Below are 17,056 nucleotides of genomic sequence, written 5' to 3'. Positions count from 1 at the left end.
CTCCAGCCTCCAACTGCAACACACACCCATTCAAAGGTGACCTTAAACTTCTAAATGGGGAAAATATAACAGCAGCATAGAAGCTAAAGTCATAGAAGAGGGTGTGTGGTAGGGGGAATGTTTGTTGGATAAGGTGTTTGATTTCAAAGTTATGGAATTGAGAGGCAAATGCATCTATGACTTCTGTAATTTTTGCAAAACTAATCTTGTTTTTTAAAAAAGGTGAAGGTACTGAAAATACAGCCCTTAAGTGAAAGACAAGGCAGGGAGTCATAAACACGGAAGTAATAAATGAATCCATAAGAAAGAAGAAAATGTCAAAGAAAGTCTACACGACTGAGTTGTGACAGCTGTTCCCCCAACGTTTGCCAGAGTTGTCCAGCAAGGGAGATACCATCTTCCTACCCTGTCCCACCATCTCGAAGTTAGGTATTAAACTGACAACAGAAGAACCTACTGATTTTAATAAATCCTATCTGTAGATGATACTTTAACGGTAATGCTAACTTTTAATTCAGACCTTAAGTACAGCCTCAATCTTAATCATTTGAGGAATAAAGGTAACATTAGACAAAGATAGTTTATTTTTTTCCTTTATTTTATATACTTTGCTTAATTTTTTCTTTAAATAAATATCAAGTTTACTTGTCTCATTTAGCAAAGTCTGCCGAACTTTGATTACTGACAGTCCTGAAATGCCTTTTTATGCAAAGGCTGTCCTCAGAATCACCATAATTCCATTACTGGGTTCGTAGAATATGTCAGAAACTAAAGATAGGCCTGATTTAGGCAGTCCCTCACCTTATGATACAGATGAACTTCCATATGTTCATATGCAGTATTTTTATTTATTTCATAAATTGATTAATCTCTCTAACTCTACCTCCAATTATCTGTGATTTCTACTGGAGTTTATTTCACTTTCTTGAACCGGGGTTAAGCCCGGATTTTTATATCCCTCAAAGATGGTTCGTAAAATGGCTCTGTGGCATGGATACACCTTGACAGAACTGGAAGGTTGGCCAAGTTTGGCCCATCTACCTTCTTACTAACTCCCAGAGATCTATTCAATGTCTCACATTCATTTCATATTCAGCAAACCTCTGCTAAAAGGTTAAATGAACATTAAGCTGTTAACTGATAAGGGGGGGGGGGGTAATACAAAAATCTTTCCAGAGAAGAAGCTTGTATTTTAAATAAAGATTCTTCAAAGTCAGGGAGATTGTAGAATGAGAAAACAATTAATTATATCCAGAGAGTCACGGGACGCCTTCACAAAGAAGATAAAGAGCATTAAGCTGTTTTTTAAACATATTTGTTTTTGTTGGGGGTGTTGTCACAAACATGGTGTCATGAAAGTACGAGGGCACAAGGCCTGGCTACAAAACAGCAAAGAACCTTCCAAGTAGATGGTATGGAAAGGAAGGGCAAAGTCACATTGTGATTTACCCTATAGGAGAAAAGAAGCCAAGTGTTCTTATTAGGGTTTTAGAAAGAAGACTAGTTAGAAAAGGAGAAGACCAATTAAGAGATTATAATAATCCAAGCAAGTGAGAACAGTAAAAATGGAAAGTATGGGACTAATTGAAGAGAAACTCAAGGATGCTTGGAAAAAACATTTAAAATATAAGGGACGAAGCAGATTTAAAAAGTGCATTTTCCAATTTTTCTTCAAGAAACACATAGGATCTCTATCTAATTAGAAAAAAACCAAATGTTATTAAATTATTTTTTAGAGTCTCTTAAGGGCAGAGTCAACAAGACATGACGCTGAAGTGAGGGGAAGGAGAGCAAGTCCAGTGTGATGGAGGAATGTGCCTTTTCTTTGAGAATTATAGTGCTTTTGGAACGTCTTATCCTTTTCCTGCTATCAATAGATTACAAGGCTAATGCTTTTTAAAATTTGAACAGTGGGAAACAATTATGTTTGAAGAAGACAAACTTGGCAGAAAAGATTTAAAAAGGAGAGATTCTTTGAAATGAGACTAATTAAAGAACACTGTAATATCTAGGTAAGAATATTTAGAGAGAAGAATTAGCAGATACCAGTGACTGAAAGGATGAGAGGTAGGTATGGGGAGGAGAAAGAGTCAACGGTGATAGTACTTCTAGTTGTACAAAAGGAGAACACTGAGGTAATTAAAGATGGAGAACACAGCATTATTTTATTTTTTAATCATTAAAATACTTAATAAATCATGACAAAGATAATCTTGACAAAAGAGCAAATGAAAGAATAGTAAAACTTTATTCTTACAACCAGTTCACTTCCTGAAAATACCTGAAGAACCCAGGTATCTTAAAAACATATTTAATCAAATATGAAGAAGCAACTCTCAAACATATTCCACATCAATGCTACTTGTTAACATCTCAACGTAATAAAAAGGTCTTTCTAAATTTAATCTCGTTTTCATTATATTATAATAAAGCAACACCATTTAGGCTGACTGTACTGAAGTACTCTAGTATTTCACATAAAATATAATAAAATAATAGTTCATAAACAAGAGAAAATCATTTAAAAACTGGCGCTGAACAACAAGGGTACTTGCATGACAGGCAATGATTTAGACAAAAATTTAGTCTTCATTACCTACAGAGGAGACACTTGACCTGTAGTAGAACAAAGGCTTTATAATTCTATTGTTCTGATCTCACATAAGCTTTAAAGTTGAACACTTAACATTATCGTTTCATAAGACTTACCTCTTTACAAAATGTTCTAGGGACCATGATTTTCAGAATTCGTGTGAGCCTTGAAAAAAACACCTTGTCCACCACAGCTCGTTCTTTTTTCCCCTCTTTCTACATTAAAAAAAAAAAAAAAGAAAGAAAGAAAGCTTTTAAAATAGTTATAACAAATAAGATTAAAGAACCATGTTTCATCTAAGGCAACATAAACAACTATTAAGATGGATACTGCATTTGAAGAACATAGTCCTGTACTGCTCTTCATATTCAAACATGCTTTCAAGAAACTAAGATGTTACCAAAAACTAAATAAGGAAGTGAGAACTTCCTTTCAGAAGTGAAGCTGCAGAAATATCTGGAAAAAGAACACTGCAAACAGAAGAAACAGCAAATGCCAAATACCAAGGTAAAAGCTCGTTTAACAACAAAATGGCCAATCTGGCTGGAGCTGTGAGCAAGAGAAAGTAGTAGAAGATGAGGTCAGAGGACAGCTAAGAAATGGCCATTATTCATTATCCATATCATTACTGTTTGTTCATCATCCACTTCCTTATTAACAACAGAATTTTTTTAAAATCCTGAACAGGAATTTTCCTGCTATCAAGTACAGGAAACTTTTGGATTCCTAGATTTATCATTTAACATTTCTAATATGCACTCTTCCTTACAAATTCAAAGACAGACAAGGTTCCCTCACTCATACAGTTCACATTCTAGCAGGGGAAACCCAGATAAAAATAAACCAATAAATAAATTGTTACAGATAGACTAGGCAGGGTCAAGAGAAAAAGAATGATCCAGAAAAGCATGAGAAGAAAGGTTTCTTTGGGGGAGGGTAGTAAAGCACAGGGAACACCAAGCACAAAACCCAGTTCAAGAATAAAATTGCTATGCACACTGAAGAGCAAGATAACAGCGCTGCTAGAGCAGAGTAGACAAAAGGAGAGAAGCTGAAGAGATGGGTAGGACCTATAAAAAACAGAGCCCTGAAGCCATAGAAGGATTTAGAGTTTACTGTCAGTGTAGAGGGAAACCACTGATGATAATTAAGAGCAGTAACTCGTTTTATTACCCTCAGATACTTCTTCATTTTCACTGGTACATGAAAATAGAGCTATAAAACCATTTGCAAGGATAAGGAAAGAGTGACATGAACTGGGTACAGTGGATGTTATTTACTTTATTACCCTTGGGCTGTCTGGAAGAACAGGCAGAAGAAACTCCTCGAAATGGGCAAGACTCTCCAGAAGGACCCCATCCCCAACTGAGCTTCTTTCCCCAACTCCTATAATCGCAGCTCACTTATGTATTAACTACTACGCTCTTGATAAACAAATACCCATTGTATAGTAAATTCTATTAGTTAGACAAACTTTGCTGTAAATATGCTTTAATTAAATTAATATCTAACTTGATAAACCTTAAGTGAGTCGTTTGCGTACTGAATTAGAATAAGCTACCATCCATATGTCACACACTGTGCTAAGGGCTTTATATATGTAATCCTAATAAACAGACACATCGTACAGAACTGTAGACAAGAGATGAAGGGACTGGGTGTGTAGAGTTAGATCAGAAAGACTACGACAGAAAGAACTGGATAAGAACCAACCTACCGTATAACTGCTGGAACAGAGTTCAGGTCTTTCAAACCTTACAAAGGTTGTAAACCCCATCCCACTGAGTCACAGGCCCAGTCTACTTCATTCACACATGTACGTATTCATTCATTCAATATTTACTTGGCCCAAGGCACCTTTCTAAACCATGGGGACACACCAGTGAACAAAACACAAAACACCCTACTCACAGTCTATTTCCTCTAGCTAGCCTATTCTCCTCAAGCCAAACCTTACAACTTCAACCTAAATCTCCCCTTTCACCTCCCCAAACTGAGAAAGTATAGGAATAAAAGAATAAAGAGAAAGCAATGTACATCAACTACCTTTAAAGAAAGTTAGACTTCTGCTCTCATTTCCCTCCTGTCACTGCCTCCCTACCTCACTTCATCCCACCTGTAGTCAGTACCTTCTCCATCCCTACTTGAGCCTTAGACAGAATAATTCCAAGGTGAGACGGCCACCTTCTGACTTAAAACAGAGGACAACTATTTCCAGCTGTTCTCAAGAAATGATCTAGGGCAAACAAGGAGGAAGGTTTAAAAAAAAGTTACAAGAAAGTAACAATGAAGCACGTCGTATATAATTAGCAGTTTACCTGGTATATAATTCCTCCTCCTCTTTTTCTTCTGTCCCTGTTGCCACTGCTCCTATTTCTTAAGCTGTCTGAAAGCTGACTTTATTATTTTCATTACATTTGAATCCATAAAGGGAACGATATACTTCCTAAAGTCAGGAAACACCAAACATCTGGACTGGAGGGCTGACTCAGGCTGAAGAAATAATCAAGATGCTGTACCATTCTTGATACATAATAAAAGTCATACCTGAAACCAATCTAAATGCAAATAGCTACAGAGACAGTACATCTCATAAACACTGCTAGCTTCTCCTAAGAATTCATTTTAACCACAATTGACTTTCCCCACCTTTAAACTTCCCAGTAATTTTTTAAAAATATAAAAAACACTTTTATGATATATCTAACATGCAAATCATAAAAAAAAAAACCATTAAAGACCATTTAAGAAGCTAACGTAATAATGCAGTCAGAAAAAAAAAAATGTACCTAACATTCAGGAGGCAACAAGGTCAAAGGGCAATGAGAAGTTCCTATTGATGTGTCAATCAACTTAGAAAGGTGACATGAACCGGAACTGACAGGAAGAGACAGATGTTTGAAATAGCAAATAAAAGGTCATTTGGTGCTGACAAAAGTGTAAGCATTTCTGTATATTGTTAGAGGAAGTATAAATCAACATAACTATTATGTTGCATCTATCAAAATATAAAATGTACACTCATTGCAAAATGTAAAACAACCCAGCAAATTTACTTTTAGAAACTTATCCTAGAGGTATTCCTGAACATATGCTTAAACACATAAATGAAAAAACTTGCACACTGTTTTATAATACTATAAAATTAAAAACCTAAATGTACATCAATTATGAGATACTACATAAATCATGGTAAATTTATGCAATGAAGATTCTACACAACTGTAGAAAAGGAAGCAGCTCATATTCATACAAGAGAATACTATAGAGTGGTTAAATTAACTAGATCTATAGCTATCAACATAGATGGATCTTAAAAAAACATTATGCTGAAAAAAAAGGAGAATGATACATACAATGATTCAATTTATAAAATTTTTCAATAAGCAAAATAGTTTACCTATATTGTTTATGGAGATATACACACCTCAAAAGTACAAAAATATGCCTGGGAATGCTGAAGACCAAACCCAGCACAGTGTTACCTTTGTACATTTTTGAATTTTATACCCTGTGTATTACATCAAAATTAAAAGAATATTTTAAAATCAAGTCAACTATCTCTTTATACTACTCTTTATCTAAATTTTTTTCTCCTTAAATCTCATGTCTTATGAAACTTGTCTCCCCTCAACCATCCCACCAAAGATTATAAAAAATTTCAATAAAAAATTATCTTTTCAATTGCGTCCCCTCATAAGTGACACACATTCACTGTCGTAAAATTAGAAAATTCTGATGAGCAAAGATAAGGAGCCTATAGCTACCACTGAGAGACATCAACTGTTAATATTTGGCACATCTCTTACCAAATTTCATTTCAGCATATGTCTATGTGTGCACTTCCTATAGATTTCACAAATGTGGTATCAGGATGTACACTGCCTTAAACCTTTTTTTTGGCCAACCAGTTGATCTAAACTAAATTTATCTTGCTTATACTATATGAGTAGCAAACAAGTATATATTTTTTTAAATGTACAAAAAAATAGGAAGAATTAAAAAATGAGTGAATGAATTGTGCTGTACTGGATAGTTTCACTGATGTCCTAGAACTTTCAGATATGGTGGTATACAGATAGTAGCTATAACTAAGATAACTAAGGTTTGATTACTCAGGTATAATTTAGATATGAGAGATTATGAAGATGGAAATTTGCCAAATGACTGGAGATAAGCATATCTTGTCCCATTTTTCAAAGATTATGGAAACTGAAGAACAGCAATTTTGATGTCTATCTCCAGGATATTCAGAGAATAGACATTAATATTGAGGGTTTAGGAAGACCTAAGAGACGCTAATCACTAGAAGCCAGCAGAAGTTTACTAGGAAGAAGTCATGTCAAAGCCTTCTAATTTTCTTCTTTGTTAAAGATACTGTGCTAGTATATTAGCTGACATGCACAACATTAAGCTCCATGAGGGTAGGAACTTTTGTTAACTGCTATACACACAGAACCAAGAACAATGCCAGGCATATATGAGGGGCTCAATCAATATTTGTTGACAGGCTGACTTAATAAATGAATTAACAAATTAATCAAGGAATTTGATGTTTCTTATAAAACTATTGTGGCCTTAATGGAGAAATAAAGACCAGATTTTTCTGCAGTTGGATATAGTCACAGCTGAATAAACCATAACCAAAAAAGCAAAGATTAAGAGATGCCACAGAGGAATTTTCTGGTCCTAACCTAGTCAATATTATCAGCAATTGTGAGGAAGATAGAGAAGACAAATTAAGTTTGTAGATAATACCCTCCACTTAACACAGTAGATGTTAGAATTACATTCAGAATTACACTAGGGAGTTCCCTGGTGGCCTAGTGGTTAGGATTCCAGGCTTTCACTGCCATGACCTGGGTTCAATCCCTGGTCAGGGAACTGAGATCCCGCAAGCTGTGCAGTGTGGCCAAAAAGAAAAAGAAAATTACAGTAATAGAATAGACATATTATAGAATAGACTAATAGTATAGACCCTATAGGCTGACATTTACAGGGAAACAACTGAGTTACCATATGACCTAGCAATTCTACTCCTAAGTATATACCCAAGAGAAATGAAAACATATGTCCACACAAAAACTTGTACATGAATGTTCATAGCAGCATTATTCATAATGACCAAAAGGGGGAAACCACTTAAATTTCCCTCAATTGATGGATAAATAAATGTGGTATATCTAAACAATGAAATACTATTCAGCAATAAAAAAGAATGAAATACTGATACATTCAACAATACATAAGAACTTTGAAAACATCATGTTAAGTGAAAGAAGCCAGTCACAAAAGGCCACATATGACATGATTCTATCTATATGAAATGTCCAAAATAGGCAAATCAATAGAGACAGAAAGTAGATCAGTGGTTACCAAGGGCCAGGAGGAGAGGGTAATGAGGAATGACTGCTAATGTGTATGGAATTTCCTTCTGGGGAACTGAAAATTTTCTAAAATTAGATAGCGGTGATGGGTGTACAACTCTGTGAACATACTAAAACCACTGGATTGCACACTTAAATACATGGATTTTATGGTATATGAATTACACCTCAATAAAATTGTTATTAAAAAAAGAAATAAAGAAATCAACTGATGAATACAGACATCTGTCAAAAGAGCTGTTCATCAGAAAGATACCTGAAGGCTTACAATTTATCACAAACTCCACTTAATATAAACAGAAGTAATGGCTAAAGAAGTAAAAGCAACTTTAGGCTGAATTTTAGCAACATGACGTTCGTATCAAGAAATGTAATAGTGCTGATGCGTTCCACGCTAGTCAGACCACGTCTACATTAGACTATATTCTATAGACCACAGACTACATTCTATCCTAAACATAATGTCCAGAGGAACTAACTAGTATAGATCCAGAGGAATGTATACATAATTGAAGAACAATTAGAAACCATGTCACCTGAGAAACACTTGAAGGAATGAGGATTGCTTAGCGGGGGAAAACGATTCAGAAAATACAACTATCTTCAAACAATATGAGAGTCTATTAAGAGAAAATAGAGCAAACTTGTTCTGTGTTTCTACAAACGACAAAATAGAGTCTTAGAGAGGGAAGAATAATTGCATCACGGACTTGAACTAATACAGTTATGGCTATCTCCTAGGTAGTACTTTCCATCAAATGAACAGATTCAAGTAAATACAAAAAGTCACCTACCAAGGATTCCTACTGAGGAAGAATTCCTATAATATGTAGTGGATTAGAGATGATATTTAAGTTCCCTTCTAATTCTTAAATTCCATGATTTTATCCTAATTCAAAAATATATAATGAGACAAATGAAATAAATGCATGAAATCCCAAAGAGTAGACAACATAAATTTTACCTCATTGTTCCGTAATGGTGGTTTTCCATTTTTCTTACTGCAGAGAAAAAGAAAAAAGGGCAAGACAGCTTTATTTGCAAACTGTTCCCATCATAAAATATTATTTTAAGATATCAAAAGAATATACCAAATTCTCCAAATGAATTTCTTCTTTTACATTTCATACTGAGATAGAATATATTAAATACAACAGTCCAACTGTATAATCCACAGTCCTCTTACTAAGTATAAATCACAAAAAGTGCTCAATAAATGTTAACTACTACTATAATATATCAGCCATTACATTGTAATTTTTTCATACACACACAAATACACTTATTTTACAAATTCTCCCATGGAGATGCAGAATCTGTTTTTCCATCCTTGAATCAAGGCTTGGCCATGACATTAGTAAACTGACACAAGGAAGGGCTTGAAAAACGTTTGTGCATTGGGCTCACTCTCTTGCTGCTGGGAATCTTTTCCCAACCATGTGAGCAATCCCAGGTTAGCTGCCTAAAGGATGGGAGACCATGTGTCATTTCCACGTTACAAATGAAAAAACTGGCTTGGGGGACTTCACTGGCGGCACAGTGGTTAAGAATCCGCCTGCCAATGCAAGGGACACGGGTTCGAGCCCTGGTCTGGGAAGATCCCACATGCCGCGGAGCAACTAAGCCCGTGCGCCACAACTACTGAGCCTGCACTCTAGAGCCCGTGAGCCACAACTACTGAGCCCGCTCACCACAATTACTGAAGCCCACGTGCCTAGAGCCCGTGCTCTGCAACAAGAGAAGCCACCACAATGAGAAGCCCGCGTACTGCAACCAAGAGTAGCCCCTGCTCACCGCAACTAGAGAAAGACCCAACGCAGCCAAAAATAAATAAATAAATAAATTTTTTAAAAAAAGAAAGAAGAAACTGGCTTGGAAAAGTCAGTACCATGCCCAAGGTTCACGCTACTCAAAGTAGTTAATCTAGTACTTGAACGCAGGTCTGACTATTAACCCAGGCTTCCCCCCAAAACAATATAATAACCAGGCTTGGTTTCTTTTTATACACACTACCATAGCACCCTATGCTTCTATATAACATTCATCACATTTTAAATTTCTTGTTTAACATATATTTCCTCCCAGTATATTAGTTCCATGAGATCAGGAGCTATTGCAGGTTGGCTTCTCCAAAGTAGAGATGAGGTGGTGTTTGAAGTACGAAATGTTTATTAGAGATCAGTATCTGTGAAAGGAAGGCAAAGAAAGAAAGTTTGGGCAGAACTCAAACTGTGATACAGGCCAACAAAATTTCAGCCAGCCAAGTGGGAAGCCCTGAATCAAATACTGTCCGTCACAGTACTCTGTGATGGGATGAAATGGCCAGGTCTTTAAATCTCTTTCTAACTCAGCATGCAAATGTATGCTGCTCCAGGGAGATCATGACCTTGGGGGAGGTAGCTCTGCAGGTAAGGCAGACCCTAAGATGTGTGCAGAAGGGTCTACCTGGTAATCCGCACTCCGCATAGCTGGACAATGAGCCCTTCTTTGAAGGGGAATCTGGGTAGCATATCTCCTTGTCTACTACAGGGGTCATATATTACCCAACCCTATATGTTCAATACCTAGTTGAGCCACAGAAATTTGTACAGCAATCAGTGAACATTTTCAGTAATAGGCTACCACGTCACTGAATAATGCTAGAAAGGCAAACAACTATTGATACAATTCGGTAGATGCTATCATTTTAAAGTGCTTAGGTTTATTACTGTTTCTAGTTTCAATTATACTGCAGGATTGTTCATCTGTTTTTAAATTTCCATGAGACTGCAAAACTGTTTCACAGAATGACATATATATATATATATATGCCTTTCAAGCATGCACAGTTAATTATGAGCCCCTTTTATAAATAAGGCTTTCTAAATTCCTCTTTTTTAAGAATTATTTAATGTTTCCTCAATTTTGAAGATACCAGCTATATATAAACATATAAATTACTTAGGATAAATTAGAGCAGTATACTATATTTATGAGCTAAATCTATTAAAATAAAAGTATTCAACATGTTTGAAATATATTATCAATATGCACACAAAATGGCGAGGTATCTATAACATCTAGAACAATCACTAAATATCAGTTATCTTGTTACATTTCAGGGTATAACCAACTGAAGTTATTTTTAAATCTAATTTTGTGACTATGTGAATGACAACCTTAAACCAGTCTATTATACCAATATCAATGTCATGTTCAGTCAGGAGCTGCTCATCTATCTTCTTCTTACTCCATAAATCAGCACACTTTCCAAAATACGATGGCACTCCTGCATCAATCCTTTTCATTGCCTTGCCCAACATCCAGGCGTGGGCAAAGGCAAGGAAAAGAGGATCACAGTACCAGAATAAGATATACAAAAACAACCTGGTTGCTAGAGTATGAGACAAAGGCACACAGAAGAGATACATTATCAAATGCATGTGGTACTGAAAAGACAGGTAAATTATAAAAGTGACATGGTCAAGAAGCATTCAAACGTCTACTAATTGCTTACTACATGCTAGGCACTATTCTAGATCAGCGTTTCTCAAACCTCGTGGTCTCAGGATACCCAAGATCTTTTATATATTTGTGTTATATGGATATTTATCACATGAAATTTCAACCTCATAAATTTTAAAAATACTTATTTACTCATTTAAAGATAACAAACACATTACATATTAAATAAAATTTTTATAAAAATAGCTATATTTTCTCAAACAAAACAATTTAGTAAGAAAAGTGGCATTGTTTATACATTTTGGCAAATCTCCTTAATGTCTGGCTCAACAGATGACAAATGGATTCTCATATCTGAGTCTGTATTCGTTCTATCTACTGCAATATAGATAGGTAGTTGTAAAACAGTAGTATTCTAATAACTGTGGATATTCTTCTGTGATATTATAATGCTGCAATGCAGTCTGATAATTATATCAATGAACTTGTACTCTGATACAATAAAATTCACTGGTCTATATTATATTACACTTTTTAAAAAAATAAATTTATTTTATTTATTTTTGGCCGTGTTGGGTCGTCGTTGCTGTGCACGGGCTTTCTCTAATTGCAATGCGTGGGGGCTACTCTTCGTTCCGGTGTGCGGGCTTCCCATTGTGGTGGCTTCTCTTGTTGCGGAGCACGGGCTCTAGGCACACGGGTTTCAGTAGTTGCAGCATATGGGCTCAGTAGTTGTGGCTCGCGGGCTTAGTTGCTCTGCAGCATGTGGGATCTTCCCAGACCAGGGATCGAACCTGTGTCCCCTGAATTGGCAGGGAGATTCTCAACCACTGTGCCACCAGGGAAGCCTCTATATTACACTTTCAATGGCTCTTTTTTTTTTTTTTTAAAGACACCAATTGTACTTGAACATTTGTTATTATTATTTATTTATTTATTTATTTATTTATTTATTTATTTTTGGCTGTGTTGGGTCTTCGTTTCTGTGCGAGGGCTTTCTCTAGTTGCGGCAAGCGGGGGCCACTCTTCATCGCGGTGCGCGGGCCTCTCACTGTCACGGCCTCTCTTGTTGCGGAGCACAGGCTCCAGACGCGCAGGCTCAGTAGTTGTGGCTCACGGGCCTAGTTGCTCCGCGGCATGTGGGATCTTCCCAGACCAGGGCTCGAACCCGTGTCCCCTGCATTAGCAGGCAGATTCTCAACCACTGCGCCACCAGGGAAGCCCTCAATGGTTCTTTTAACCCACTCAAAATTTTCTAAGATCATGCATTAGTCATTTGGAAAATGCTGGTTCACTGAGTTATACAGTAGGCCTTCCAAATGTAATACATTTTATTATACAATATTTTTTAAAATTATATTTGTTAATATTACCACCAATATCATCAGAAAGGTCTTAAGCACTGGGAAGCTACCAAGCTCATGGTAGCAGACAAGATTTCCAAATTCTAATTTTCACTTGAAAGCTTAAACTGTAACATTAGCAACAAACACTGTCAGTTGTTTCTCCTTGAAGGCATTACAAGAAAATGTCTGCAATATTCAAGGCTGAATAACCAGAGTTATTCAGTCTTTCTTTCAAGTAAAAATGATGTTCTACCAAAAAAACAACAAAAAAAAAGTGGCTAGTTCAGTTCACAACTCAAACAACTGCACAGTGCTTTCCCTCAAGACAACCTCTGTACTTGATATGCTACGAGAAGTGCATTTGCAAATTTCTCGTTTTTCTTTGGCAAAGACATCACAAAAAAGAAAAGACAAGATCAGTAACCAGCTATAAAAAGTAAAGGAAGGTTTTATCCAAGAAATATAAAGTCAGGTTAACATTTGAGAAAACAATGTAATTCATCATATTAACAGTCTAAAAAAGAATAAACATATGATCATATCAATAGATACAGAAAAGGCCTAAAAACCCAACACCTACTCATCCTAAGAACTCTCATCAAACTAGAAATAAAAGGAACTTCCTCAATCTGATAAAGGATATCATCAAACACCTACAACTATCATCATACCAATTAACAAAAGACCGAGTCTCTGTAAGATCTGGGACATTGCAAAGATGCCAACACTCACCACTTTTATTCAATATTGTCACTGAAGGACACAGTGCAATAAAGTAAGCAGAACAAACAAAAGGCACATAGAATGAAAACGAAGAAGTAAAACTATCTTTATTGCAGACTCTATAAACACTATATAGAAAAGCCTAAGGAATCTACAAAAAAGCTAAGTGAGTTCAACTAGTTTCCAGAATACATCTATATATAAATACCAATTGTATTTCTACATATGAGTGAAGAACAATTGGAAATTGAAATTTTAAACATACCATTTACAAAAGCATCAAAAATATTAAATACTTAGGGCTAAAATTAAAAAGAAAAAAAAAAGACATGCAAGATTTGCATGCTGAACACTACAACACATTGCAAAGAAATGTTCAAAGAAGACTAGATAGAGAGATATATATCATGGTCATGGATCAGAAGACTCAATATTATTAAAGTGTCAATTCTTTCCAAATTGATTTAGAAATTCAATGAAATCCCAATCAAAATCGTACCAGACTTTTCTGTAGAGAGTAACAAGTTGAATCTAAAATCCATATGTAAATGCAAAGGACCTAGATCAATACATTTTTACAAAGAAGAACAAAGTTGGAGGAATTGCACCTGATTTCAAGGCTTATCATAAAGCTATACTAATCAAGAGTTTGATACTGGAGTATAAACAGAGATCAAAGAAACAGAAAAGTCCAAAAAGTAGACCTACACATATATGGTCAACTGATTTAAGACAAAAGTGCCATGGCAACTCAATGAGGAAAGGATAATCTTTTAACAAATGGTACTGGATCAACTGGACAGACATATGCAAAAAAAAACCAAAAGGAACCTCAGATGTTATTGCACATCATATACAAAAATTAACCTGTAGTGAATCAGAGATCTAAATGTAAGAGCTAAAATTACAAAATTTCTAGAAGAAAACAGAAGATCTCAGTAATCTTGAGTTAAAGACTTGTTAAATAGAACAAAGTACAAACTACACACAGAAAAAAAAAATCAATAAACTAGAATTCATCAAAATTCTAAATGTTTGTTTCTCAAAATATACTACTAAGAAAATTAAGACAAGCCACCAACTGGGAGAAAATATATGCAAAATACATACCCAAGAAAAAACTTGTATTCAGAATACATGACAGACTCTTACAATCAAATAAAGCGGCAATTCATTTAAAGATTTAAACAGACACTTTGCCAAAGAAAATGTATGGATGGAAAATAAACACAGGAAACAAGCTCCAAATCATTAGTTCTTAGGGAAATTCAAATTAAAACCACAATGAGAAACCACTACACACATCCACTAGAATGGCTAAGATTAAAAAGACTGATCATAGCAAGTGTTATCAAGGATGTGGAGCAACTGGAATTTTCTTACACTGCTGATGGGAATATAAAATGGTACACTTTGGAAAACAGTTTCTTAAAAAGTTAAACATACACCTACCATACAAGCCAGCCATTCCACTACTAAGTATTTGCTCAAGGAAAATAAAAGCGTATTTCCATACATAAACCTTACACAAAATTCATAGCTGCTTTATTTATTTTTTTTAAACATCTTTATTGAAGTATAATTGCCTTACAATGGTGTGTTAGCTTCTGCTTTATAACAAAGTGAATCAGTTATACATATACAATATGTTCCCATTTCTCTTCCCTCTTGCATCTCCCTCCCTCCCACCCTCCCCATCCCACCCCTCTAGGTGGTCACAAAGCACCGAGCTGATCTTCCTGTGCTATGCGGCTGCTTCCCACTAGCATCATAGCTGCTTTATTTTTAATAGCCAAAACCTGGAAACATCCAAATGTTCATCAACAAGTGAATGGATTTAAAAAATTGTAGTATTTCCATAAAATGTACTCAACAATTAAAAAAAAAAAACCTACTGATGCACGCAACATGGATGAATCTCAAAATCATTATGCCGACTAAAAGTAGCTGGACAAAAATGTACACAGTGTAGATCCCACTTACATGAAATTCTAGAGCAGTCAAATCTAATCTACAGTTATAGAAAGCAGGTCAGTGGTCGCTTCAGGCTGGTGCAAGGGAGAAGACTGACTACAAAGGGGCATGAGGGATCTCTGGAGTGATGGCAATGTTTGCTATCTTGATTGGAGTGATGGTTTCACAGGTGCTTAAATGTCAAAACTCACTAAGTTGTGTATTTTAAACATAAGCAGTTTATTGTACATCAATAAAGCTTCCATAAAACTATAAAAGAAAAAGATGACCAAAACCTAGGGGAGACTTTTTCCTAAGAACACAATAGAAAAGTACATTTTGTTTGTTCTTTATTGTTGGAGGGGCGAGGGAGAAGGAGATGGAGTTAACTATTCCTTAATAATGCCAACAAAATACGTAAAACTAATAAGCAGAAACTTCCCCCAACAAACTATGAGACTAGGAAAAAGAAATGACAAAAATTAAGAGAGAAGTTTTCAGATAACTTTCAGACTAAGTAAAAAAAAAAAAGAAAACAATTCTGAAAACTTTGATCAGAGTTTAGTTATCCAGAACAATAATTCTGACCTTAAAATTTCTCACTTAGTTCATTTTTCTAGGCCAGTGTTTCCTGGACTTCAGATAATATATGAACCTCTCCTGAAGGAAAAAAAAATTCTTACAGACCCCAGCGTTGACTTAAATTGGTGCTTCCTTAAATATGTATAAGCGGGCTTCCTTGGTGGTGCAGTGGTTAGGAATCCACCTGCCAATGCAGAGGTCACGGGTTCAAGCCCTGGTCCGGGAGGATCCCACATGCTGCAGAGCAGCTAAGCCTGTATGCCACAACTACTGAGCCTGCGCTCTAGAGCCTGTGAGCCACAATTGCTGAAGCCCGGGCGCCACAACTACTGAAGCCCATGCACCTAAAGCCCGTGCTCCACAACGGGACAGGCCACCACAATGGGAAACCCACGCACCGCAACAGAGAGTAGCCCCCGCTTGCCTCAACTAGGGGGGGCCCGCGCACAGCGACGAAGACCCAACACAGCCAAAAATAAATAAATAAATTTTAAAAATGTATAAGCATAAAATTAAGTTATTGACCCTTAACATGAGAGTTAGGAGCACTGACCCTCACTGCAGTTGAAAATTCACCTATAACTATACAGTAGGCCCTCTGTATCCGAGGTTCCAGATCCTTGGATTCAACCAACCATGGATCATGTAGTATGGAAGTACATATTTAGTGAAAAAAATCCACACATAAGTGGACCCTCGCAGTTCAGAAACACGTTGTTCAAGGGTCAACTGTATACATTCCTTTTGTTTACAGCTCTTCTACAACCACAAAATAAAATTTATCACTTAAAAACTAGGAAAAATTTTAAAGCCAATAAAAATGGAATCAACATTCATTTAAAGTGATAGGTGAGATAACATTGCTACAACTAATCACCAGTGCTGGGGTAAAAGAGTAGAAGGAATTATTTATGTGTTATATGTTCCAGTTAATAGCCAAGATTTTTAAATAATCTTCATTATTTTTCTTTTGTAAACAATGAAGTGGCTTTAAATCACTGCTTCATTAATGTTGATGGGATAATCAA

The 17,056-nt window shown here is 35.9% G+C and overlaps 1 protein-coding gene across 2 annotated transcripts in view; it reads right to left on the bottom strand.

Moving 5' to 3' along the window:
• The window catches only part of ABCD3 (ATP binding cassette subfamily D member 3), an 82,409-nt gene that overhangs the window by 48,568 nt on the left and 16,785 nt on the right, over positions 1 to 17,056 (bottom strand). For both annotated transcript variants that reach the window (XM_036856740.1, XM_036856731.1), the window contains exons 2-3: positions 8,945 to 8,981; positions 2,710 to 2,808 (exon numbers count right to left, since the gene is read on the bottom strand). In XM_036856740.1, coding sequence (XP_036712635.1) covers positions 2,710 to 2,808; positions 8,945 to 8,981 — 136 coding nt within the window. The remainder of the gene's footprint in view (positions 1 to 2,709; positions 2,809 to 8,944; positions 8,982 to 17,056) is intronic.

This window comes from Balaenoptera musculus, chromosome 1 (assembly GCF_009873245.2).
Source record: "Balaenoptera musculus isolate JJ_BM4_2016_0621 chromosome 1, mBalMus1.pri.v3, whole genome shotgun sequence".
NCBI lineage: Eukaryota > Metazoa > Chordata > Mammalia > Artiodactyla > Balaenopteridae > Balaenoptera > Balaenoptera musculus.
The sequence above is the reverse complement of the archived record's forward strand: the minus strand, read 5'-3'. Positions and strand labels throughout refer to the sequence as shown.